Source organism: Lutjanus erythropterus, chromosome 23 (assembly GCF_056507025.1).
Source record: "Lutjanus erythropterus isolate fLutEry1 chromosome 23, fLutEry1.hap2, whole genome shotgun sequence".
In the NCBI taxonomy this organism is placed as follows: Eukaryota; Metazoa; Chordata; class Actinopteri; order Lutjaniformes; family Lutjanidae; genus Lutjanus; species Lutjanus erythropterus.
In genome coordinates, this window is record NC_139339.1 from 25,739,074 (window position 1) to 25,765,672 (window position 26,599).

General features: G+C 39.6%; 1 protein-coding gene across 2 annotated transcripts in view; it reads left to right on the forward strand.

Moving 5' to 3' along the window:
- The window catches only part of lrch4 (leucine-rich repeats and calponin homology (CH) domain containing 4), a 71,724-nt gene that overhangs the window by 34,167 nt on the left and 10,958 nt on the right, over positions 1 to 26,599 (forward strand). The window contains exons 2-18 of one of the 2 annotated variants that reach the window (XM_084712297.1): positions 4,226 to 4,370; positions 7,722 to 7,851; positions 8,747 to 8,852; positions 9,677 to 9,923; positions 11,092 to 11,188; positions 12,139 to 12,250; positions 12,364 to 12,473; positions 12,589 to 12,638; positions 17,551 to 17,706; positions 17,919 to 17,987; positions 18,174 to 18,228; positions 18,340 to 18,403; positions 19,771 to 19,872; positions 19,958 to 20,055; positions 20,807 to 20,944; positions 22,165 to 22,242; positions 22,597 to 23,305. In XM_084712297.1, the coding sequence (XP_084568423.1) occupies positions 4,226 to 4,370; positions 7,722 to 7,851; positions 8,747 to 8,852; positions 9,677 to 9,923; positions 11,092 to 11,188; positions 12,139 to 12,250; positions 12,364 to 12,473; positions 12,589 to 12,638; positions 17,551 to 17,706; positions 17,919 to 17,987; positions 18,174 to 18,228; positions 18,340 to 18,403; positions 19,771 to 19,872; positions 19,958 to 20,055; positions 20,807 to 20,944; positions 22,165 to 22,242; positions 22,597 to 22,830 (1,991 nt within the window). In that variant the 3' untranslated portion in view covers positions 22,831 to 23,305. Of the gene's footprint in view, positions 1 to 4,225; positions 4,371 to 7,721; positions 7,852 to 8,746; positions 8,853 to 9,676; positions 9,924 to 11,091; positions 11,189 to 12,138; positions 12,251 to 12,363; positions 12,474 to 12,588; positions 12,639 to 17,550; positions 17,707 to 17,918; positions 17,988 to 18,173; positions 18,229 to 18,339; positions 18,404 to 19,770; positions 19,873 to 19,957; positions 20,056 to 20,806; positions 20,945 to 22,164; positions 22,243 to 22,596; positions 23,306 to 26,599 lie in introns of those variants that run through there. The other variant, XM_084712298.1, reaches the window with a different exon arrangement.

Here is a 26,599-nt window from a genome sequence, read left to right on the forward strand (position 1 = left end):
ATCAAATACGAACAATCAACAAATTTTGGTTAAAGTACATATGTTTTAGTGTCACTATATTTTCTCAAGCTCTTCCGAAAACTGAATTCTCTCACTTGTTTTTACGAGAGGTGCATGATAAATATCAGGGCTGATAAATCATCAGTTGATATTGGCCTATGCAGCTATATTTGTCTATACTATTATATTAGTATTGGCTTATAGAAGAAATATCAGCTGTACTAATATCTGATTTGAAAGATTAGGTCAAAGCTTTTAATTTGAATTCTTAAGTAAAATCCTCTATAACAGCTAAAGTGTATTTGAAGTTTTTGATGAACTTTACCTTAAAAAATAAATGAATATTTTAAAGAGTCGGAACTCTTCTTTAGTTTTGTTGTGACAGTTGGATTTGGAATTAGAGCTGCAATGATTAATCAAATATTAATCAATTATCAAATTAACAGCCAACTATTTTGATCAGTTAATTGGTTTAAGTATTTTTTTTAAAGGAAAAGAAGTCAAAATCTCTGATTTCAGCCTCTTAAATGTGATTATTTTCTGGTTTCTTTACTCCTTTATGACAGTAAACATAATATCTTTGTATTGTGAGCAAAACAAGATGTCATTTGGCGATTGGAGAAACACTGATCATCATTTTTAATATTTTCTAATATTTTTACACCAAACAATAATAGATAATCAACAGATTAATTGACAATGAAAATAATTGTTAGTTGCAGCCCTTTTTGGAGTATTAAATCATCAATCTTTGCTCTCAATAGCTCAGCCTTTCTTACTGTCAGCTGTGCAGAAACTACAAGTTATATGAACTTCTTTTTAAAATACAAAAATGTGAAATTATCAGTGATCTTATCAGTAGCGGCAGAATGTTCTTTATTCTGCTAATAATTTTTTGATTAATTGGTTGGCATAGAAATGTCATAAAATAGTGAAAAAACTCCACAAAGAGTCTTCAAATTGCTTTTCTGTCAAGCAAATATTAACTTTTTTATCACACATGACAAAGAAAAGCAACAAACTATCACAATTGAGTAGCCGCAGGCAATAAATGTTGGGTATATTGCATATTTGCTGGTAAAAATGACTCAAACGATTATCAAAATAGTTAATTTTCTGTCATCTAACTAATTGATTTTATTTGATTGTTTGTTCCACTCCAAGGTTGACGAAGAAAAACTTTACAACTCCCAAGGAAAGAGTAGGGCTGTGCCGTGTCTATTGAGGTTTTTGAAGGCAGCTTCAGTCTGTTTTCATATTTTATGATGTCCTCACCCTAAAAAAATATATTCTTGAACAAAATCCTCAGTTTGAATAAAGTGCTTCATCATAAGTGCTTCAAAATGTAATGACAAGCTAAAACAAAAAAAATGTGATAACAGAAAAACTATTAATCCTCACTCAACTGTAAAACGCATTATCTAAACATGAAGTTGTATTAGTCCATCACATGAGTGGATGATACTCAGTGGACCATGTCTCACTGTTATTAACCTTATTAGTCTAATTGTATAGTACCAAAAGTCACGCATAAAGTTTTCTTCCTTCCTGAATTTTTCAGTTGAAGTCTTCCAAAATAAAAGCCCCCATAGAAGGCTAAACAAAGAGAGGAAGTGCCTCCTCCTCCTCCTCCTCCTCCTCCAGCCCTGCTGCTTCCAACAGCAATCAATAAAAAGCCATTGGGCTGTCTGCCATTGACAGACTTCTGTCTCATCCTGCTGCCAGTGAAAGCTCAGTGCTAATGGTGCTTTTTGGAATCACTGCCGCTCTATAGGCAATCTATCGATGCCCTGTTGTGTCGGCTGTGCGCACACATTTCTTTTATCCAACCCACACACATCCTGATGCAGAGTTTAAATGATCCAGATATTTGTGTCGAGAAGAGGACAATGCTGGTGCCAGTGTCGATATTTAGCATATCATCATAAGGAGAAGGGGGAGCTTTGGGAAGTAGAGGTGATGCTTGGAAGGTAAAGGGAACAATGACAGATATTTTTGAGCTGGATCAGATTATTATGGGTCATTCATTCCCCTGTGAAATGGCAGAGCAATTTTATCTTCAGTAATGTGACACAGTGTCTGAGTGAAATGGAAGATGTGGGGGGAGTAGGGTTATCTTTGTTTCAGTGTGGTCTCGGTCTAGTTGATAAGGATCTTGTTGCCCTCCGCCTCATGCTTCAAACTTATTGTCAGCTGGTATCCAAACATGCAAATCTGACCCATGACATAACTGTGTTAACTGCTGTGACTCACAAGCTTTTTACCTTGCGAGACAAGAATCCATCTTGTACAGTACAGTAGTACAGCCAATCAGAGTCCTAGGAGGGACTACTGGCAGCTACAGGCGTGGTTTTCGGTGTGATGACAGTGAGAAGTATCCATGGAAGCGGCTCCTCTCTAACAAACAATGGTGGCTCTTGAAGCAGCGCAGATACTGTGATAGCATCAGTTATATCAGAACTGGAGAATATTTTTTCAGTGAAAGAAGAGCGAAGAACGACACTGAAGGCTTTTCTCCATGGAAAAGATGTTTTCACTCTTCTCCTGACTGACTTCGGCAAGAGTTTGAGCTTACTGAAACATTTTCTAAGGACAACTAACCAGATGTGTCTGCATAACAAAAAATCTAGCATTTCAGGTTAACGAGCTATATAAACCCTCCTCTTATAGTGAGTCAGCCTAAATCCATTTGATTGAATACATACGCAACAATTTGATGTACAACCTTGATTCCAGAAAAGTTTGCGATGCTTGGGACATAATGACCTTTATTCAATTGAATACAAAGACACAGTATTTACTGTGCAATGTGATAAACTTCATTGTTCTTTGTAAATTATTACTTATTCTGAATTTGATGCCTTCAAAGTGTTAGTGCCATGGGCACTAACACACCCTCATACCATCACAGATGCTGGCTTTTGAACTTTATGCTTTAAACAATCTGGTTGATCCTTTTCCTCTTTAGGTGGAGGACATGATGTCCATGATTTCCAAAAATAAAGTGAAATGTGCGACCACTCCCAATGAGGGACTGATTCACTCAGATGAATTTGACATTAGATTTGACTGGTATTCATGTGTCCTTCAAGGTGGATGAGAATGGCCTACATACAGTAACTCTGGAAACACAAAGCAGGAAGCAGCCAATAGCAGCTATTTTTGGAAGTGCTCACCCAGTTTGGTCAGAAGTGGACGAGTGCTGGCCATGCCAAGATTCTGTCACAGCAGTGTTGGTTCCCAACTGGGAGCTGTTTGTTAATTTTAGGCGGCGGTGGTTTTGGAAAATAGCGTGGCTCCTGTCATATGGCACAAGGATACATCGGATGTAAAACCGAAGTATGAACATGATTGATGTCATCGGGGTTATGGTCTCTGGGCTTGGACATAAACTTGCATTTCAAGCTGAGGGATAGAGCATTTTAACAAAAGATGCTACAAAGTGGCATCATGGGAATTGTAGCATTCTATATGGGATATCTTAGTCTCAGCTGCTTCGATTTTGACCTTTCTTTTTTTAATCTGTCTCTTGTGAACTGTCCAACTTCAAGGAAGTACAATACTAACTCACTGCCTCTTTAACTTTATTCTCCATCTGCTGTCGCATAGTTTTTAATTCCATTAATGTCTGTCACTAAGTTTGATCTTAAGGGCAAAAAGATTTATTTATCATAACGTATTCTGATGAAAGCTTTCATCCTCTATCATTATTTTTAGGGCATATTGCCATAGTTTGACAGTGACATGAACCATGAAGGGAGAGAGAGGTGAATGACATGACAAAATTGTACAGCAGGGTTCAAAGTGAGGATGTTGTAGTTGCTGTACGTGGTGTGTGTGTGTGTGTTAGACCACTGGATTACTAGATGCCTCAAAGCTCTCTTTTTAACTGCTTACATGGACCTTTTTTAAAAAACAGAACACCTATGCTCCTCAGTTTGCTGAACTGGTATGTCAGAAATTATTTCCAGAAATTCCACTCTAGAAATTTCAATATAAACTTCAAGACATTAAATCAGGCTCATAAGAATTATAATGGTCATTTTCAGCAGCTTGTTTGCTGATTCTCATCCCTACTGAATTTCCATCCCTTAATCAACTGAACTGAAATAGTTATTAGTTACCACAAGCAAATGTCTTGTTTTCCTTTATGTGGTGGCAGCATGAATGCTGGAGAAGCAGTGATGGATCAGTCTAATGTTTGGTCATCTTCTTGTGTTGTCAGATCTGTCCAAGAACCGTCTGTGTGAGCTGCCGGAGGAGATCTGTCAGTTCATCTCTCTGGAGACGCTGAGCCTTTACCACAATGGGATGCGTTCACTGTCCTCCAGCCTGGGCAACCTCCAGGCCCTCACCTACCTCAACCTCAGGTAACTCAACGACATACACACGCTGCCATCTGAGCCATTACGCTAGTTCTCATTGTACTGCAGCTTACTATATGGCTTTTCATACTGTATTTTCTTAGCTCAGGGATAACAGTTGACCCGGGCATAACTTGAGCTTTTTTCACACACACATTGTTGACCTAGGGTTAACCTAAGCCCACGGCTATACAATTCACATAACATGTCTCTGAGCCTTGGTTTAAATGTTCACTGGAACACTGACTTTTGTTTACATTCTACAGTGACGTCTGACTTTTCTTTTAAGAGCCTATAGCCCTGTTTCACATTGGCACGTTTTAGCCCGGTGTAGAGTTGATATTTATGGGATAACCCCACAAACTTGGGGCTAACCCTGCTCCAGAACAGGGCAAGCAACCTGCAGGCTAAAGTCAGGCTTAGCCCACTTTGGAATGTGTCTGACTGTGTCAGTGTGAAAGTTTTCTTAGCCTAGGGCTGATAAGTTTTTAAGAATGTTTTTTAAATCTCTGGGCTAAGTGCAGTGTGAAAAGCCTTTTATAACCTTCTTACCCCCAGACTAAGAAAGCATTACCCTAGTAAAATCCGTGCCAAGCTTAGGCCTGCTTTAGCCCAGAGTTTAGCCCAACATGGGGCTAAAGCTGCCAGCATGAAAAGAGACTAAAGGACGTTGAAGAGTCACGCATCGTTCTAGAATGTTGCCTAAAGTGTGTGTCAAGTGTGCACACAGACATTCAACACATGGCCAGTAGAAGTGCAGTGTGAATCATGTGGCCCAGGTCCTAGATTAACCCGGGGCTAACAATGGGTGTGCGAAAAAGGGCAAAATCATCTCAGGGTTAGCTCTTAGTCCATGTCTCAGGTAACCATCAGTCAACTATTTGAGTCTTATTTAACCCTCTAGTGAATACAATAACATCATCTTATTAATACTAAGCCATTGGTGGTGTAGGTAAACCAAACAAAAGGTATCTGCAGTGCCTGACTGAATGCAAACTTCTGACCTCAAAGACATCTCAACTCAGAATAAAGGCAGCATGCAATTGTTACATTCACTGTAAGCAAAACGATGCTGTGGGAAGAAACAGGTCCAGGTCTATTCCTCTTGTTCTGTTGTAGCTTATGTTTCATTCTAACTAGTTTTACAGGTCTGAATGAGTCCAAAGTTACACACTTCCCCCTCTGAAAGACCTGACACAACAAAACTTCAAAGAACAAGTATTGTCAGACACTGATGGCTCCATCTCCTCAGGTCTCCTCATTACTTCTGTCAGAGAATAATTTGCTTTTGTTACAACGTTGGTCCTCTTTTCAAAGCTTTGGCCCTAGTTCCTGTCAGTAATAAGCACAGTGAAGTCAAAGTAATTCCTCAGATCTCAGAACATGACAACATTGCTACAACAGCTGATCTAAACCAGGTGTTCCACCCTTTTTTGCACCACAAACTGTTTTCATTTCTTTTTGCTGGTGCTTTGTGTGTATTACTGTCACATAAAATATGAAGTGGTCTCCCATTACCAAACACAGTCTGTCTGTGGCATGTTCACAAATGATGTATGTTTAATTTCAAACTTTATCTCGATTTATCCTACAAACATAGGCTTACTGCTTTATAGCCTTATCCTCAGTTAGAAAACAGAGGGAGGGAGAAAGAGAAAAGAGAGCATGCACAAGAGTCAGAGTGGGTATAAAAACACATCCAGACAGACACAAAAACTTGACTTAATTTGCTCAGTAATTTGCTTACTTAACTGCAAGCATGTCCCAGTGAAAGTTGTGAACTTAATGCGTGCATGCAGCTGGTTATCTTGAGGACTGACCCAACAGAGCTTTAGTTAAAATCTGTATCCTGTTAGGGAAAGTGGGACAAGGAGTGATGAGGTAATGTGTAAGACACAGTGTGCCAAGTAAAGGGTAATTAAGACAAAAATAACTCACCCATTCTTCAGAATTGGGACAAATTGTCTCCTACCAAAAAAAACTTTAAAAGCCATTAATCCAACACTCTAATTGCAATTTTCTTGGTGAAAATATACTCTTTAAGGATTTATATATATGAAATATATGTCATTTATGAAATGTTTTGGTTTGCTTTATTTTTTTAATGTCTAAAATAGCCTCGTCCCAGACAAGAATTCACAACTTATAACAATTTAAAAATGTGTTAAGTCTTCAAAATCTAAAACAAACAATACCTACTGATAACAGAGGTTAAAAAAGTAATCATCTTTGTTTTAGAATCAATTTTTAAAATGGAAATGTTGACCCTTTAAAGTTGTGGCCCAGATTTCCCTCACCTCCTTCAGATTTTTTTCAAAACAATGATTTAATCAGGCACAAAAAGAGCTAGCTATACCCTAAGGCCCCCTGTCTCACTTCCTGGTTTTAAAAGGTGGGAAAACTGCTCAAGCACTGCTAAACCTTCTATTCTTTGACAAATCCATTAAATAATATTGCCATCAGATGTGTCACATGTCAGCTCTGTAGCCCTTCTGAATCAAAGCTAAATAAGAATTATGGTTTAAAAATGTGTATTTTGATTAGCATTAAGAGAACTTTGAGACACTTTAAAAAAATAAAATGGCCGCTCACTACAATTATGCTATAAAAAAAAAGGAAAAAATACAACATTTTGTCACCTCCATTAGATGGGAAATCTGACGTCTACATTAAATTAAAAAATGTAATCATTATGAGGTTTGCTCATTATAACATTTAATAGCCAAGAGTTTGATCATTAAAAATATATTTTCAGCATAATTACAAAACACCTCAGTTCTCAAGAATGAGTGTAAGCCACATTGTTTAGCTGAATTATTTAGTTTCTTTTGGTTCCTGTAGCCAGATTTGGTGGCTTGCAACAGTCCCAAGTTGTAGTGTCTCGTAATTAAAAGTTTCACTTTAGCTCACAGCAGCAGTCAACACTTTGCATCCATGTCACAGTTAGCAGTTTGCAGGTGCACGACTCCTCTGAATCGCTGCAGCTGCTGTTTGAAGACTGCATTTGAACTTGAGTGTTTGTTTATGCTGGAGATGAAGAGAGGCCATCTAAATCCTCTCCAAACCTTCTTACAACAACAGAACCACACTGACACTCCTCTCGCCGCCTCCACACCATAATTTACTGTTGCTAGGAGACCAGAAACCCCCTCCAGGTGGCTGCTAATACAGGCAGCAAAAGTGTAAGCTCAAAGCAAATATACTGTATAACAAAAAATAACAAAGACTTCATGTAGCTGCACACTGGCCAAGCTAGAGCATAAACTGTCTGTTCTAGCTGCAATAAAAGGTAGAAAACATTTCATTTTTATAAAGGAGGTTTTAAACATCACTGTGTGTGTGTGATTTTCTCCACAGTCGCAATCTTCTGTCCAGTTTACCCCCGTCGGTGTTCCAGCTTCCCCTCCTACGAGTGCTCATCGTCAGCAACAACAAGCTGTGTTCACTGCCTGCCTCCATATACTCCCTCACACACCTCAGACAGCTGGTATGATACACACACACACACACACACACACACACACACACACACACACACACACACACACTTCTGTCTACCCTCAACTTTATCTTTCTGTGCTCTAACTCAACAGCATTGAGTTTAAACATCCGTCAGCTGATTTCTGTGGTGATAGAGGGAGAAAAAAAGTCCATCAGTCTCATTCTTTCAGTACAGATCTTTTTATGTCTTTGTTGGTCATAAAATGACCATAATGTGTCAGAGGTTAAGTTGAAATACTTGCTTCAGTTGACCTGAATGCTGCAGCTGCGGTGTCCCCCTTTGAAATTTCTGTTCTGGAGTGGAATTACTGTTTTGTTTGTCCATTTCACATTAATCAGAACTCAAAGCCAATTTTTTTGCCAAATGTGTCTGTTTATGAGTCCTATGAAGTCACCGATAGTCTTGTAGAAGGCATAGATGTTTGTAACTCTTAAACAGAGGAAAATGTGTGTGGAGTTTGACAGGCAGCCACTTAACTCACCGTCCAGAGTGTGTATTTTCAGAGTAGTAAGCTATTGTTTTCAGGAAAACAGTTTAACTTTACATTGACAAACAACTTACAGTAGAGGACTTGTGGTTGTTTCTTATTGTCAATTTACGAGGCATCCTGCTTTCCTGCGGAGCTCCTGCAGCCTGCTTTTCTCTGTCATGTCTGGAGGAGGTGGGGGGATACAACTTGCTTCAACCATAGATCATACAGGATTACAACGTATTTACCATGCAGTCCATGGCAGCTCATTATTTGGACTGCTGTACAAATTTTTACTTGTGCAATGGCTACATATTACTCCTTTAAAACAAGAGTCTCCAGATCCTTTTTTGATGTAATAAAATCCTTTTTGATCACTTCTCTTGCTTCACTGTATTCTTTCTCTCTCAGGATGTAAGCTGCAATGAGCTGCAGTGTTTGCCGGCGGAGCTCGGCCAACTCGAGTGTCTGAGGGACTTAAACCTGAGGAGGAACCAGCTCACCACGCTGCCTGAGGGTAAAGGAACACACTTGACCCTGTCCAGTGACCTCAGACCTGTGGTTGTCCCTGATGATCACCTCAGCTCACATTGCTCCCATTCAGCATTTCTCACTGCTCTTCAATGAACCCAAGTAACCCCAGAAACCTGTGCCACATCTGTCCAGACCCCTGAAGTAATTCTGTAATTGTTCAGTGCATCTATAAGTAGACAAGATGAATTTATAGCAGAAATTTATAGCAGAAAAATTATAGCTCTCTGTCTGCTATGGATTTTCATGTAGAATCTCTACCAGTAAAATGGTAATTGTCTCATTATTGTGAGCTATTGATTGTTTACATGCACAAGTATTGAACTGCTCCTGACTTTCTGCAAGACTAATGGATCTTAGAGCATTAGCGACTCATTCCCTGGATCGTTAGGAGGAAATGTGAATGAATATACTTCCTGAAAACAAGAGGAAACAGGCTGCCAGTGGGTCTTGCTTGTGTACAGTTCTTTTTCTAGGCTGAGTTCTGGTGTGTTTATTAAGTAGAGATTTAGCCATCTTTAAATTCAGACTAGCAAATTAACAGCTAATCTATGACATGATTAAAGGGGTTCTTCACTTGTGGTCATGGTGCTCAAAGTGCTAAAGAAACACATTTGAAATTCTCTCAGTGATGTCTCTTTCTAGAAATCATGTCCTGGTTACTCAAAGTAATTCACACACCTTGTTGTGAGCTTCAGGCAAGAACTGTTTTCTTTCTACTGAACTACACCCACTAACTGTATCACTGCACATAAGGAAGCATGCTGTAATGTTAACACTGCCAACTAATAAACTCCCCTCTTTTGTCAGAAATTTCCGAACTCCCCCTCGTCCGGCTCGATGTGTCCTGCAACCGCATTTCCCATGTGCCCTTGTGCTACCGCCACCTGCGGCATCTCCAGAGCATCATGCTGGACAACAACCCGCTGCAAATGCCACCTGCGCAGATCTGCTCCAAAGGCAAATACCACATCTTCAAGTACCTCAACATGGAGGCCTGCAAGAGGAGCCAGGAGGAGCTGGAGAGACACCTGAGGCCCACGGGATTCAACAGCTGGTGAGGAGGACTGGAGGGAGGGAGCAAGTGATGGAGGGAGGAAATAAGAGGAGAGGGTCTTCCCCCTGTAGTTTAAGGAACAAACACATTTCCACTGGTTAAGTTTTTTTGAGTGAGCTTTAGAGTTATTGGCAGATGTGTTTTTTCAACAGAGCCAGCTAGGTGCTTTTCCTTGTTCCTAGTCTTTATGCTCAGCAGGTTATGAGCCACTGTCTCATCTCACTCTCCCAAAGAAAGCAAATAAGCTAGTTTCCCAAAATGTTTAACTATTCCTTTGACAAACCAGTAAGAGAGAGTTTCAGGGAGTCACTCTTTGTAGTCATATAGTTGTAGAATATTACATCAGGATTAGTGTGGGTAGGTTGGACTCTGGTCCACACCATTCGGCTTGTTTCAAACTGATTTTTACAGCAACTGATGGTGGAAAGTGGCTGGACGCTTAGAACAGCTCTTGCATTTGTTTCCAAGATTAGCTAGCTGATACTCCACGGCAACAGTAACTCAATCCAGAAAAAATGGAGAAAGTGGGGACAGTGGGTGCATTTTTTTTGACTAAATAACTAAAAGGTAAATAAGTAGTAGTGCAGTACAGTGTAATCCTTGGGGTCTTATTTTGAAGAAAGTACTTTATTAAGGGAAAATTACATTTTTTCCACTCTGTTGCTAATTAGTTTACACATGTGTAGGCCTATATACACACACATATGCAATTGGTGGGAGAGGTTTTAAAGAGTGTGTGGGAGAGTGATGGATGCTCCCACAATAAACATGATGATGTTCTCATATACGAAAATATGACTGATGTGAACGTGAGGTGAGAGGATAAATATCAGGAGATAAAGGGAAGTGGAAGATAAATGGTGTCAGTGACCAGGTATATTAACTAAGAGGAAGCAGGGTTTATAAAGTTATAAAGTTGAATGCAGCCGTTTTAGCTGTTCCGTGAGCCACTTCCATGAAATAGACCAGACTGAGGACAGAGATAAGAGAGGATATTTGACAGCAGAGCTCTGAGTGTGATCTGGAGAAGAAGAAAACACATGAGTCACTGCCCTTTAGACTGATGAACCACTGTGTGATACCCTGACAACAACACTGCTGTGTGTTTACTTGCATGTGTGTGTGTGTTTAACTTATCTTAATGTGTGCTCTGCATGTTTCCCTGCAGTCTGTCAGACCAGGAGCTGTTCACTGGTCAGTTTGGAGGGCTGGACTCTGGCTTCAACAGTGTGGACAGCGGCAGCAAACGCTGGTCTGGGAATGAGGTAAAACTAGAGGACAAACACAGTTATTTAGACACTGACAAGTGTCCTGAGTGACTACATTGCATGTTGTTCAAACAGAAAGGTAACATTAAAGGGATAGTTTGGATTATTTGAAGTGTGGCTGTATGAAGTACTTATCCACAGTCAGTGTACTACCTACAGTAGATAGCGGTCAACATGCCCCCAGTTTGGAGAAGCAGCAGGAGTATTGGTCTAAGAAGCTAAGCAATGTATAGACTCCTAAAAAAATAAACATCAGTTTAAGTGTGTGCTATCAAGATTATTTATTGTTTTATACTTGTTGTCAGACAGCCTTTTTATGATGGGAAGCTGCTGTTAAATAAGTCAAATATCACTCTCTCTCGCTCAACCAAGCTCCATTGGCAAAAACAGTAATTTTACCTCACAGAAAACAGCTGTTGCTGGTCTACTGCTGCCTCAATTGGCTAGTTAGTTTGTGTTATTGTGTGACATTGATGTAGCTGAACTAACCCTTTAAAATACCAAAGTCACACAATAACGCAGACTAACTAACTGATCGAGGCAGTGGTAGACCAACAACTGATGTGTTCTGTGAAGTTAAAGTGACTGTTTTTGACAGTGGAGTATGGTTGGTTTGGAGAGAGTGATATTTTGCTCACATAACAGCAGTTTCTCACCAGAAAAGTGTAACAGCAAGGTAAAGCAGTGAAAATATTCTCAATATGATGTACACTTCAACTGATTATTTTTTTTTAGGCACCTGCCATGCATTTGCTGCTCACCTCATAGTGTCACACTTTAAATAATCCAAACTACCCTTTTAAATTTTTTGAACATTTGCACATTGATGTCAATAAACCTGAAAAATATAAATTACAACAACAACACAAATACAGCCTGCCTATCAATAGTGTTATCAATAGAGCACAGGTCAGTGACTTAGTATTGATCTGTCTGTCTGTGTTCAGTCAGCAGATGATTTCTCTGAGCGTTCCCTTCGTATTGCTGAGGTCAGCAGAGACCAGAGGAACCTGGAGGAGGAGGAAGAGGAGGATGGATCTCCTCTTAAAGCTAGCAGAGGTGAAGAAGGTCACACCTCCTGTTTTGTGTATTAAAGTGTTCTTTTTCCAGCCAAAAAAAAAAAAACTCAGTAGATTTCTTCGCTTATTTTGAGAAAATCCTCTCTTTTGCAGTGAACGGCGAGGCAGAGCATGTGGACTTCATCGACAGCAGTGTGACAGAGGAAGAGGAGGAGGAGATCAGGACGGATCCGCCCACACCTCCTCTCACAGCACCTCCTCTGGTACCAGTCATTCACACTCTGATCAGCAGATTTGTCAGATGTCTCTTGTTGCTCAAGATCTTGCCTTGTAGTGTAACAGAACAGAGAGGTTATTGATGATGTCATTGATTTCCAGGAGAAGGATGACTCTTCACCGCCCCAAAGCCACGACTCAACAGTATGCAGGTCAGTCTTGAAAAAGAGCTGAATAAACTGGAGAAAAGTCACAACGCAGAACAACAATATATTGATTTAAAAAGCAAAGTATAAATATAATTCAAAGACAAGGCAAGTTTATTATAGAGCATTATTCACACACAGTGCAGTTCAAAGTGCTTTTTTTATGGGCATAGAAATGCATTAAAAGTAAGACAAGTAGAAAATAAAACAAGCAAATAGTTAAAAATGTTATGTATCTACTTTACTAGAAAGCTGCAGAGATCTGTTTAGGCTCAGTACCATTTCGTTCTTTATAGACAAGTAATGGCATTTTAAAATCTGTCATTTTTATATTTTCATTCTTTATGGTCTGTTTTACTCTAAATAGGACCATGATTTAAAAAAAGAAAACTTGAAACGAGCTTCTTCAGACCATAAACTAATTAGGAAAGCATTTACTGAGGTCATTTTACTGAGTAGGCTCATTTTGCCATAAGAGTGCATACAAAAATCAAAACTGGGTGTGGCTGGTGTAATTGTGACCACAAACAGCTGTGATGTAGCTTTGTACTATGTTGTAATATGTATGTGCCATGCTACATCACTGTTGCAAAGGATGTGAAAAAAAGATTGTTGTTACTACTAACTGGCATGGAAAAGCCAGGCACTGCTCTTCCAGATGGTAGAGAGAGAAAACGTGATTGGAAAGTATTGTTGCCAGTATATGTTAATTCTCCTCAGGAAAGAGGGAAAACGATGAAAAGCAAAAGGGTTTATGGGAAGTGTCTCAGCTCTCCATAACACCATTGGTGTTTGACGCTGGTAACGACCTCGACCAAGGTCTCATTTGTTTACGGTTCTTGTGCTGAGGTGTTCCGGTAGATTTGAAAAGCATTTACATATCCTTTTAATTCTCCTCAGCCTGTTGGTGGGACAGTTCTTCATCTAAACCCAGCAGTGTGTGTGTACTCAGGCACTCCAAGTGACAAAGACAGACAAGCTCTTACAACTTTTTCTCTCTGTTTTCCTTCCGTGCTTTACAAGGTCACTTTACAGGCTGTTTGAAGAGCTGGGAAAAGTCAATAGACTGCAGTTCCCATTACTTCCAGTGTTAGTCAATCACTGCCCCTCAGACTCTGCATGTTCAGTACTTGTGGCTGCTGTTATCTTGGAAGATTAACAGTCGTGACTCACCCGGGCTTTACAGTTATTACATTGTGGCAACTTTGTCAAAATGTTCATGAATCTTTTGAAAAAAACAAGAATGTCAGAGGGAGTGAAGGAGCAGAACAAGATTCAGGGATACACACTTTTAAGCACTGATCCCACGGGCCACTAAGCCCCTAAATTCATGGATTTTTGGTGGCCCAAATGTAAAGTTATATAAAAACAATACAGAAAACACAATTAATTTAATGCAACTTGAAAATCGAGCTTGACTTCTTGGCTAGTCAAGGAAACTGATGACACACACTTCTTCTGTAAGGATCGTGTTAGTAGTTTGAGACAGCTTAGTAAATCCAGACTTCAGCAGCCCCAACATATCGGTAGCTAGCCAGTGCTGAATACTGTTTACTGTTCCCAGAGAATTTTGAACGAAAAGATGTGAAGAAATTGGGATGTTTGTGGAACTGTAATGTAATGGCCACAGTGGGCCACCTACATGGAATATTTGGTAGTCAACTTTGGTCACTAGACATTATGTGCCTCAAGTCTCAGTGTGAGAGCCATAGTTTAAATTAGCTAATTGGTATTTATTGTCATCAAAAAGGAACAATGATTTGTCCCCCAGTGTGGCCTGGGAACTGGCAACTGGGGCTTGATGACCTGTTGGTTTAATGTAATATTTACATTTCCCGCTGTCATGAACATGAGCCTCTTGTCCATGACTAGATGCACGCTTCCCTCTGCTCAGTGATATGGTTGGTGGGTGTAGGACAGTAGAAAAAAATGAAACGGCTCACAAAAAGGTGTGTAGATGATCTTTGTAAATAATATTATTAAGTACAGTCTAGACCTGCTCTAAATGAAAAGTACCCTGAGATAACATCTGTTAGAAGCTGGCACTGTGTAAATAAAATTGTACTGACTCAGCACCACAAGCTGAGCGACAGCTAGTTCCATTACACTGGAGAGAAGGCAATGCATTTTTGATTTTAATGTGAACTATCCCTTTAATGCACAGAAACAAATACCATGTGTACTGACAGCATCTTAAGTGATACAGACTAATAAAAGCATATTTCACACAGCTTGTTGTAGCTTAATCTCAATGGAAACTGTGCTGCAGTGCCTCTGCCAACATTCACAAGCTATGAAGATGAAATTAAAGGTGTTCACAGCTTCTCCACCACCTGCTGCTGTTTGATTGTCAGCTGATAGACACTCTGTGTCACACCTGCTGCCTTGTATGCTGCTCGCGTTGCAGCTCGCCAGGTTTCCTCACCTGTGCTTCTAAATAAACTGCACCGCACAGCAGCGCAGCCAAATGGAGCGCAGCCATTGACCTCCCCTGGAAAAAACAATCGACCACATAATGGGGATGTGATCTTTCTGTGCCACGGCAGGAAAAATACCTACAGCCGTGAAAAACTGTGACAGAAATACTTTGTTGCCTGACTGCTCCCAGCAACCATGTTGATTTAAAAGTAATTTAGTAACAAAGTAAGCCCACTCCCAAACAGAAACTGGCTAACACGAGCATGAAATCAGTCTAATGGGATTAAGTGGAGCAAGATAAACCTCCAGCTACATATTTTCTGTGTTGCGGTTGACCCCAGTCACATTGTGGACAGGGTCACAGGCTCTTATATTAAAACTTTGTAAGTCTTATGTCTTAATATCCATATTTTCCTGTCCATGCTGTGTCCTCAGCAGCAGCCACAGTCACACCCTGTTTGTGCAGACGCCCAGCAGGCAGCTTTTATCATGCTGCTCTGTTGTTCTGCAACCAAGATAACTACATTGTTGAGATTTAGAGTCCCAGCATTCCATTGGCCACATATTAATATGGATGCAGAGCCATTGTTCTCAGCCTGTGGAGCAACACGCAGCATGTCCCATTGTTCTAAATCTTTGAGTTTTATTAACTGTACTGAGGCCAATTGACTAACATCCATTCAGTGTTCAAACTCTCATTAAGCCTCATACACTGAATCATGTACTGTACATGCTTTAGATCTCCTCTCCAGTCTGTTCCCTCTGATGGAGATTTAGCTCAGCTGTTGCTCACTCCTGTTTCTCCTCTTTTCAGTGTTGTAGCTTGAACAAACGGATGTTCCACATCTTGGCTTCCAACGCTTCCTCTGGGAAATCTAAATATAGAATTCAGAGACTTAAAATGGAAACCTGACACACAGTTTCTGAACACACTTTTACGTTAAACTGATAAAATGATTTTACACAGGTCTCAGGTCTGTCAGATCACTTCAATAGACTTGAGTTCATACAGCGTCATATTCCTGTTGTTTTATTTAAAGTTTCACTCATCTGCTCCTATTTGTAGTAGTAAAAAGTGCTTGGAACTTGTATAATCTTAACACAAAGCACATAGTATTGCCCAGTAGATCTGCACAAACTTATCAAATGGATTGTTTATTTATTGCAACTTTGACAGAATTTGTTTTAAAAGTCAAGGTGGTGTTTGGTTTACCTTGAATTCCTGAGATCATGTGAGAATCCATTTTACCAGGCTTCAGGTTAACCATTTGTGTCTGCACCGAAAGTGGCGCCCCCGGTCTGTGTCCTAGGAGGGACTACTGGCAGCTACAAGTGTGGTTTTAGGTGTGATGACAGCGAGAAGCGTCCATGGAGGCATTGATCTGACAGACATATGGCTCATCCAATTTGAAAGTGCCTGCCCTTTTCCAAACAGTTTCTGAGGACGACTTCCCAGATGGTTCTGTGTAACAAACCATCTAGGGTGTCAGATTCATGTTGTGACATAACATAAACATACGACGACACATCACTGCTACCTTGAACAAATATAGTGATTATGTAAGAAAAGCAGCACCTAAATTATCCTGTTTGTTTGAAGTTGATATAACCAAAATAAGCCTATTTAAAGGCTGCTGTAAACTAGCATTATTTGCATATCATAGAAGTTCTGTCTGAGTTCCCTTCAAGTCCAACCATGGTTTTGGTTTGGCCTAAACTTGGGCCAGTAAAACCCAAGACTGAATGTTTTCTCAGGATCGAAAGCTTTTCTTCTTGCACTTGTACATTTTTTTCAGGCATGCACATTGGATGGACAAGAAAAACTGTCTTGAAAAACAAACTATTTGGCAACTCTTCATGATGAGTAGTTGGGTTTGCTGTTTGTCATATCAATAACTGTAAATTAACAAGGGCTGCCACTAATGATTATTTCCATAGTCGATCAATCGGTCACAGTCTTGTCAATTGAAAAACCAGTCCAAACATGTAAAGCACAACGACATATTATGTTTTTCACTATTTTATGGACCAGAGTCCAAGATGACATCCTCAAATGTTTTGTTTTGTCCAGATCCCAAAAAAATATTCAGTTTACTGTCAGAGAAGAGAAAGGGAACAGGAAAATATTAACATTTAAGAAGCTGAAATCAGAGAACTTTGACTTTTTTCTCTTAATGAATGACTCAAACTGATTAATTGATTATGAAAATAGTGGGTGATTAATTTAATAATCGCCTCTTCAGTTAATTGTTACGGTTCTAAAATTACCCATACATTTTGTGGCATTTCCTTCCTAGACGGTGCAACAAGTTCAAAAAGTTTATATCTCATATTTCAACCCATTCCTGGAGCCAGCAGGGGAGTTGGTTGTACTTGGAACTGCAGTGCAGGGAAACTGGCCATTCTAAATTGGGAAAAAAAATACAAAAAATAATTGTATTCAGATAAAAATATCTGATTTTGAGTTGCCTCATTGGTATTCTCTACCTCTGTTCTCCAGGTCCAGCCTCCATGTGGAGATGGGCGCCCCATCATCGTCCTCCTCCTCTCCCCTGTCCCCCTCCAGCCCCACCCTGGAGGAGCGGAGGAGGCCGGGCACCCTGTTCATCTGGCAGGAGAGAGAGCGGCTGCAGCAGCAGCAGAGAGAAAAGGCCAGGTACATACTCATTTATATTCTTTATATAGACAGGAGACACTTTCAACTGAGCTCATTTATTTTGAAAAGCAAGTGTTTATCATATTTCCTCCCTTCACTGACACACAGTATCTTGTGTACACACTGGGGAAGACTCTCTGTCAGAGGCTACTCCCTTCTGTCTGTCTCACGTGTAATTATATGCTCTCCATGTCAAAACTCTAATTTTGCAGTTTGCTCAAGTCATCCACCAAAACAGGAAGTCATGTGGCCGCTGCACCACAGACAGGAAGTAGCTCAGCGTAAGTAAAGCCTGTTGAACAGATCAAACGCACAAAGAGACACATGACTGCGAGAAATTAGACTCACTTCCACTCATTCTTGCATGTCCTCCGTCTGTTGGTGAATTACAATCTGAGGGAAGTTTGAGGGTGTGGAAAGTGTTTGTTTTCTGTAGTGAACAAACGCTGGTGTTTGTCTCCCCCTAGTGGTACATCTCCAGAGAACAACAGCTCCCATTCAGGCCTTCGGCAGCGATGTGCAGTGAGTAGTACCTCCTGTTCCTTCAGTGAACTGAGCTGAGAGCTGCACAGCTGGACTCAACACGTGATTCTGTTGTTGAAAATGTCACTTTTGCTCTTTTTTTTTTACTAGAGCGCTGATCAGATGAGCACAGGGTCTCCTTCTATACTTTTACAACGCTCCAGCAGCAGAACAGGTACTACAAACACACACACAAACAAACTTTTAAAATAGATTAGTTTTATATTCTATAAAGTTTTATATTTTACATTGTTTGATATATATTACAGGAGCTGCTGTAGCAACTGTATTATGAGCTATTAAACCACAACCATAGAAAATACTTGTTTTTGATTGGCTGGCTTGTTTCACTTCAAATTGTACAAATCTGATTTTTTTTTTTTTTTTTTAAATTGAGATGCTGTATAGAAGATAAAAACAGAATTCAATGATTTTAAAATCCTTTTCAACCTATACTCAGTTGATTAAAGCACAAAGACAAGATATTTAATGTTCAAACTCATTAACTTTATAGTTTTTTGTAAATATACACTCATTCTGAATTTTAAACATGTTCCAAAAAAGTTTGGACAGGAGCAAGTTTACCACGGTGATACATCAGTGTTTCTTTTAATAACACTCAGACAACATGAGGACACTAATTGTTGAAGTTTTGAAAGTGGAATTATTTCTCTATTGTCATATTTTATGATTCTGTACTACAAGCAGGTCAGTCTAGTCCTTTTATTATGAAGCCACACTGCTGTAACACGTGCAGAATGTGTCTTAACATTGAAATAAGCAGGAAAAAGAGGTCCTTTTGATGGCAGCGCTTGTTGCTCCAAAACCTGCATCTACTTTTCGTCATCATATTGCCTTCACAGATAGTGCTTTTGTACTTTTCACTGGTAACAATAGAACAAACTAATTTCATGTATGTGGTTGAGTATGAAGAGAGCTCAGTAGTTTATATTAGTTCTAAACCATAAATATCTATCTATTCTGTCATATTGTCAAGAATATTGTTATGCTGGAATACCCTAAAATATTGAGATGTTACTTAAGGGCAATATCATCCACCTACTTCTTAAGCTGTTGGACTACTTGCTTATGATCCAGTAACCAGGAGATTTTACAGACTTGTGTCTGGGGCATCATTCGGCTTAAAATCTGCTATCAGCTGACCCTCCTGCTGTTTATTAGCTGTTCGTTCCCAGCAGCTCTACCTGTCTTAACTGTTCATTTTTACAGTAGCTCTACTTTAATAGTTCCAATCAGCTATTCATTAAACTGTGGGTTGCCCTAACAGTTTCATAACATGACTATGAGTTAAACTGACTGTACATCCACTCAAACAAATATAATGATGAGCTTGGAAGTTCATTCTTGACTTTGTAAACAGCAGTTTGACAAAAACACCTTTAGTCTTCGTCAACTTAGTTGCTCTTCTCTGAGCTTATATTGTCACACTGCTGTCTGCTCGTGTCGTCCAGATGTAAAATGTGCTATGCAAGTGTATCTTATTCGATACACAAGTAACATTGACCTGAATGTTTGTGTCAGATGTCCCGTCCTCTCCAAAGACGTCCCCTCCACCTGGCCAGGCCCCGAAACCCAACAGTTTCCTGTTCCGCACCTCTTCCCGCAGCAACGTCAAACCCACAGGTACACAAACAATGCAACACACACACACACACACACACCTGTCAGAGCTTCAGAAATGTTTGAACACTGTTTGTCTTTCTATCAGGAGCAGTGTTTACTCTTGGTGAGTCTGGCAGAAGTGAGTCTCGCACGACGCTGCGTTCTCCTAAAGAGGAGAGACCAGACATCACACAACTACGCAAGGTAAACAACAATATACACACAAGTTTTAAAAATTAAAATGGAAGTTCAGCCAATTAATGACCTAGTTTGATAGAAACATTTCATGTAAAATGAGGGCAGAACTTAATCTCAAGTGATTCTGTTGAGATTTCACACATAATGCATGAATATGGAGTGTGGAGAATTTAAGTTATTGTGAAAACCCAAATCAGACATCTTGGTGATTGCTAAGATTTCTTGTTCATTCCATGGTTTTCTATTTCCTTTGTTGAATTTGGGGCAACATAAGGTATAATTTATTACTGCACTGTCACTTATTTCAGTTCATGTACCTTATTTCATTTCCATTCTGTATCTCTGTGCATGTAAACACTTTAAATTGCATGTGTTAGAAATACGCTGTGAGTAAAGCTGCCTGCCTTAGATTTCACCTTAAACTCCCTCACAGAGAATTTACAGGAGCTTTATTAAATGCTGCATCAGATGATCTGTGACTAACAAAAGGTTCTGACTGAAATGCAGCTTTTAATAAATGGACTATTACCGCTTATAGTGCGTGGGAGGTTCATTTTTCTTCCTTGCATGTCCTCAAATGCTTCTGTAAAAAGATTCTCTTTCAATCCTTTAAGTTTCTTTTAATTAAATAACACATGCAAAACACCATTATGATAATCTTGGGGTTTAGCAGCTGAAGTCTTGTGGGGGTTTAAGAAGCTTCTTAATGCCGACAAGACTAAAGATCTGACATAAGACTCTGTCTGTGTCCCGTCAGACTCTGGAGTCTCGGCTGAAAATCACTCTACCTGAGGATCTTGGCGAGGCCTTATCCAACGGCACCATCCTCTGCCAGCTGGTCAATCATATGCGACCGCGCTCCGTGTCAATCATCCACATTCCCTCCCCGGCAGTGGTGAGTCTGATAAACTGCTGCATCCTGTCCACGATCAGCTTCCTTTCCTAAGAACAATCTGTGATCTTCTTATCACCTGTTTACTGGATAATTCCACTTCAGCCCGCTGTTTTCAGGAGGGTATTTAAAATAATTCATTTCTTAATTTGGAAACTGCAGCATTAAAGCACAGCTGTGCCACTTTTTAAACATGTTCTTACAAGTGAAAAGTCAAATTCATCAGCATTAAAACATAATGCTTCTCTTTTCAACACAATCAGGGTTTTGTTGCTCCAGCCTCACTTGGTCTTAGATGACCGATAGCTAATGTTAGCAAACTTCAGCTAGATATATATATATATTTATGTATTTATTTTATGTTCTGAACATTAAAGGGTTCAGGGATATAGCTTAAAATAATATGCCGTAAATTCTCAAATGGTACAAACATATGAGACTTTATACAAAGGCTGAGCAACATGGACAAAATCCAATATCACAATATTTTTGACTAAATAAATACCTCTATTGATAATTAGCAATGTTGTGATAATATTATAGTTAAGACTATTGGTGCTTTCACAAAATATGAACACAAGGAGTTTTTTTTTCATAAATAATCATCAGTAATGTGGATATAATAACTAAGTGCGCAAAGACAGCTAGAACAGTCAAAGTTCAGCAGATGACATCACATTACTGTGATGCAGCCTGGAAACACTTCTGCCATACTACATTCCCAAACTAAAGCTGATATGAAAGGGGGCATGGAGAAAATTAACTAAATGAAACATGACTAAATTCTGTGCACAAATTGATGAGTCATGCTTTCAAAATACTTAATTCTTCCTCTAAAATGAATAGTTTGTGCACATAAATCTCTAGAACATAACGTAAGATACTGGTACATTTTAACATATAAAGCAGGGGACGTGATTTATAATGAGAAACTTTCTCAAAATCATGAGGTAGTATCTCAAAATAACAAATTTGTATCTTAAAAACTATCTAGTATCTTAAATAATGACTTAAAATCTCAAAAAAGTAGCCAGTAACTAAATCATCATTTTGAAAAAGCTTCTCATTATAATCACTTACAGGATCTTCTTTTTTCATCCCCGTCGTAGACATGGACATTCATAATCCTGTTCCCAAGTAATGAAAACTGTTGATAGAAAACTAAACAATATTTCACTTCAACATGAAGTGACCTAAATGAGCTTTTCTGATATTCTTTTCAGCCAAAACTGAGCTCAGCAAAGTGTCGACTCAACGTGGAAAACTTCATTGCTGCATGTCGTAAGCTGGGAGTCCCTGAGGTAAAGTCTCATTATGATTCTCACTTCTTTGTCTTTTCCCTACATCTCAGGTACATTTTACATGCTTTGATAAATCTAAATTTAATGTTGTTGTTTCTTAAAAGTCTCAATAGCACAGTGTTGTAAAAAGTATTTCAGTCATAGGTTGTTCCATGTGCTTTAAGCTCAGTTGTGTTGCTACATGACTCCTGTCAGGGTTGGACTGATTAACAAGGCCTGTTGTCCTGCATTGAATCAATCAAACACCAGTATATCAGTCCAACCCTCACTCTGCTCCGTTTTGTCCTTCTCTTGTCTCTGAGTTTTAACAATATAACTACTTGTATCTTCCTCCTGTGTGTGTGTCCTGTCCAGAGGGACGTGTGTGTGTGCTCTGATGTGCTTCTGTGTAAGCTGCCCGCTGTGCTGCGCTGCGTGACGGCCCTGCTGGCCGTGGAGGGCGGGGAGACGGCGGAGGACCGGTCCCCCCGCCACTCCTCACCTTCGTCGTCATCGCCCTCGTCCTCGCTGCTGTCCACAGATTTCCTGCTCTTCTACTGCGCGGCCATGGCCCTGCTCTACGTCCTCTACTGCTACCTGCTCACCTAGAGCAGCAACACGCGACACACAGTACTTATAGTATATTCACATGACTGTTGACCTGCTCTGCACACACACACTGAACACACACAGACATTACTCTGCAGTGTATGTGTGTTTTCAGTGTGTCATCAGACCTGAGAGTGTGTGTGGACTCTCCACAGCTGCACTGGTTGGATGTCAGAGCCATACAGAGCACATACACAGCTGAGCACCTTTAAGAAACAAGCAGAATAGTGAAGCTGCAGCTCTTCATGTAGACATTTAGAGGAATAGAAGCAGTCCACTGATGGACAGATGATGTATGAGAGCAGATGAACAGAGAAAGAAATGCCTTAGCCTAGTTTAGCCTTCACTCTGTAACACACAGCATGTTTGGACGAGATGGATGGAGTTTTCTGTTTCACTGTCTGAGGCAGAGCTGCTCTGCAGGCGCAGACACTCTCATTGGTTGAGACATGAATGGGCGGAGCAAAGGAACCACACCCTCGATCAACACGATCACTGTAAACGTGACCGACTGAGTGTCTGTGGCAAACACTCGATCACTCGACTCTTACTTATGGTAGAACTAAAGTTTTTATTTTTTTACTTACTTTAAATATAAGGCCTTCCCAGAAAACACACATTTTAGAATGGAGCTTGGTTCAATGTCTGCGTAATTGTTCACCTGACTGGCCAGAGGATGATTTTATGCATTTAATCTGGCAAAGATTGCAAAATTTGTATTGACCGCCAGTCAAATCAGAGTAGGGTTTGGGGCATGACGGAGGAGCAAAGTACCCAGATGGGTTGCTCTCATCTACACTACAACCTGTGTTCATTGCTGCTTTTTACCAACGTGCACTTGAATATCTTCCTTGAGAATGTCTAATTTGGCACATTGTAAATAGATCTAAACATATTGACACTTGAGGAGGTTAATGTGTCGTTAATGTTGAGACCACAGCAGAAAAGGTGCTGTATGAGTCTTTTTTTTTAAATGTTTTCCTCATGTTCTCTGTTTAAAGTTTGACATCCTTAATTGGATACCAGCTCACTACTCATAGCATTTTCTGACACACGGTGTTAAATTTTGAGGGCGCACACACCCACTGCTCACTGCAAGTTTTTATGAAATGCAGTTGGCTAACTAGGTATCTTAGAAAACTTTATTTTGTTCTGATTATTTCTCAGCATCACTCAAGACACTGTGGTTCTTTAGCTCTGCTTGCCAAGTTTTAAAGGAGTAGTTCAGATTATTTGAAGTGCGGTTGTATGAGGTACTTATCCATAGTCAGTGTATTATCTGCAGTACATGGCAAAATATATTTTAGACACCGAAAAAAGTCAATCAGTTCAAATGTACGCTATATACAGAATATTTTCACCACTATTATTGGCCGTGCTGAAAGTGATATTTGACTTGTATTTTTAGGTGGCTAAATTATGTTTTGCTGCTGACCCTGTCCACAGCAGGACATTGCTTAGCTTCCTGCACTGGTACTCCTGCTACTTCTTGAAAGTGGGGGCATGTTTTCCGCAATCTACTGTAGGTAGTACACTGACTGTGGATAAAAACCTCATACAACCCCACTTAAAAAAAAAACAGCCTATCCATTTTCATTGTTTGTGCGTTCAGAGCAGCTCTCCCTCTGACAAATATTCTAACTCCTGGGAGAGAAGCCGTATAGTAAAGCTGAGACTGAACTGTGAATGTGATTTTTTGCCCCGAGACAGATGCAAGTTAGTGAAATGTGGAACCTGGATGTGAAGTGATATATTTCTGACACAACAATGTGACAGTGAGACTAATGATACAGTGCCTCTCACTGAACATTGACTAAGACCACTGGCAGAGACTGCTCTTATTTTGATGTCTGTGCTGTGTTAACTGTGAGCAGCAGGGGGCGATGTCGCTGCATCCATCCCCCTCCGGGCTTCACGTGTCCAAACTGACGGTACAAACCCCTCCAGGAGGTTGTGTGTGTAAAGTCTTTTTGTTGTCGTCGTCACTGGTCCCTTTTGACCAGCTGACGTCATGTTTGTATAAATGTAAACAGGTTATTAAATTATTGCTTTTTTATTTATTTTGTTCAGTTTTTGGTTGTCTTTGTTTCTGAGGTAAAACAGCAGAGGCTGATGGTTTTAAAGCCTCGTAAAGCTTTGTGAAATCAGCGTGTGCGCTTTAAATAACCCACACAGGTAAATTAGATGTAATCAATATTCAATTATTCTAAGTTAAAATCCAATCGATTGTTTAAAAGTTTTCCCTTTCATTAGATTGGTAAATAATTGATTCCCTAGAGGCTGCACATTGAGCGGCGCATCAGACAGCCTCTGCTGTTTCTACCACACGCTGTGTCTGGCTTACTGCTCGTAGAAGGTCAACGTCTGCAACTAAACACAGATTGGAATCTGATTATAATGCTTATTTCACTGAGGTGGGGGTTTGAAGCTAATACCAAGTGGGAGATTGTAGGGATTCTGCTGCTAAAGCCAGATAAATTCACATCATTTATTGTTATCAGGAGCTCTGAAACAACATTTAAACCATAATGGGACACTAAGACTTCCTACTGAAACTCTAATTTAAGAAAAAAGCAGGGGAGCAACATGTTTATCAGGAAAGCTTCAGTCACAAAATGTTTGTGGAAAATTAGCTGAACAAATAAACTAAAATATAGTTTTTTTTAATGCTTTCCCCCACTGTGATGGTAATGTCAGAGGTGAACAGTGCAGCTGATAGTTTCTCCATATCAGCAAATGTGTTGGTTTAATTAAGTAGCTGAGCAGGACTGATTCTCTTAAAATAGAGCCCCAAATTGTTCAATATTAAATAAGTAATTATGGACAAGAGCATATGAATAAATTGTGTAAAATATAGAAATGAAGCCAATTTCATAAATTGTTAAAACTAAACCCATTATGAAATGTTATTTTGTCATTCTAATTATCCTAATAGTTTTATTGGAGTTCATTTTTATGTCATACCAATTTTTACTTTACCTTTTTAAAACTGTTTATTTCCTGATGCTTTTATAATGTCATAACAGTAGTGTCATCCTCAGTCAGCCTCCCTCCCTCTCTTAAATACAAAATAGGATTAGGGCCACATGAAAAATGTATTTAAGTTCTGAGTTAAATGTCAGAACTTTTTTAAAGTCAGGATTAGGAAAATAAAGTCAGACCTCTAAGATTAAACTCAGAACTCAAAACTTTCACTTGTGGCTCTGACTCTCTTTCATTTTAAAGAAAACTCTGTGACTGCTGTAAAATTTAACCAGTAATTGTTACTTTGGCTAATAGGAGCCGAGTAGTTCTGAATCAACTATGTATCTGCTGCTGTAAATAACCCAGTCCTGTACACAGACACACTAACATCTCCTTTTATTTATCTTAACATACACAGGTGCTACCTGACTTGTAAGCTAAATAGCTATGCTAAGTTGTGAGCTAGTAATCACTGCCAGGGTGACTCTGAACTAGACAGTTAGCTGCTGCTAATGCCAAGTAATAGTCCAAGCTAGCTAGTTAGCCAGCTAGTTTGGTAGCATGTGCAACTTTGTAGAGCTCAATAAAAGCATCTAGACTTTAGTTGGTTGGTTCAGAATGACTTTAGCATCCGTGTTGCTCTAGCAAACAGAAACTAAGAAGCTAAATGCAGGAGCAGTCATTGAGTTTGCTTAATTAAAAAGGACACAGGATTGGCTAAAAAGTGAGCAGACGGTATGAGAACCCCCTGCCAAATAATTTAACACAATATATTTCTTCAGCACAGTAAATATGAACTGGACAA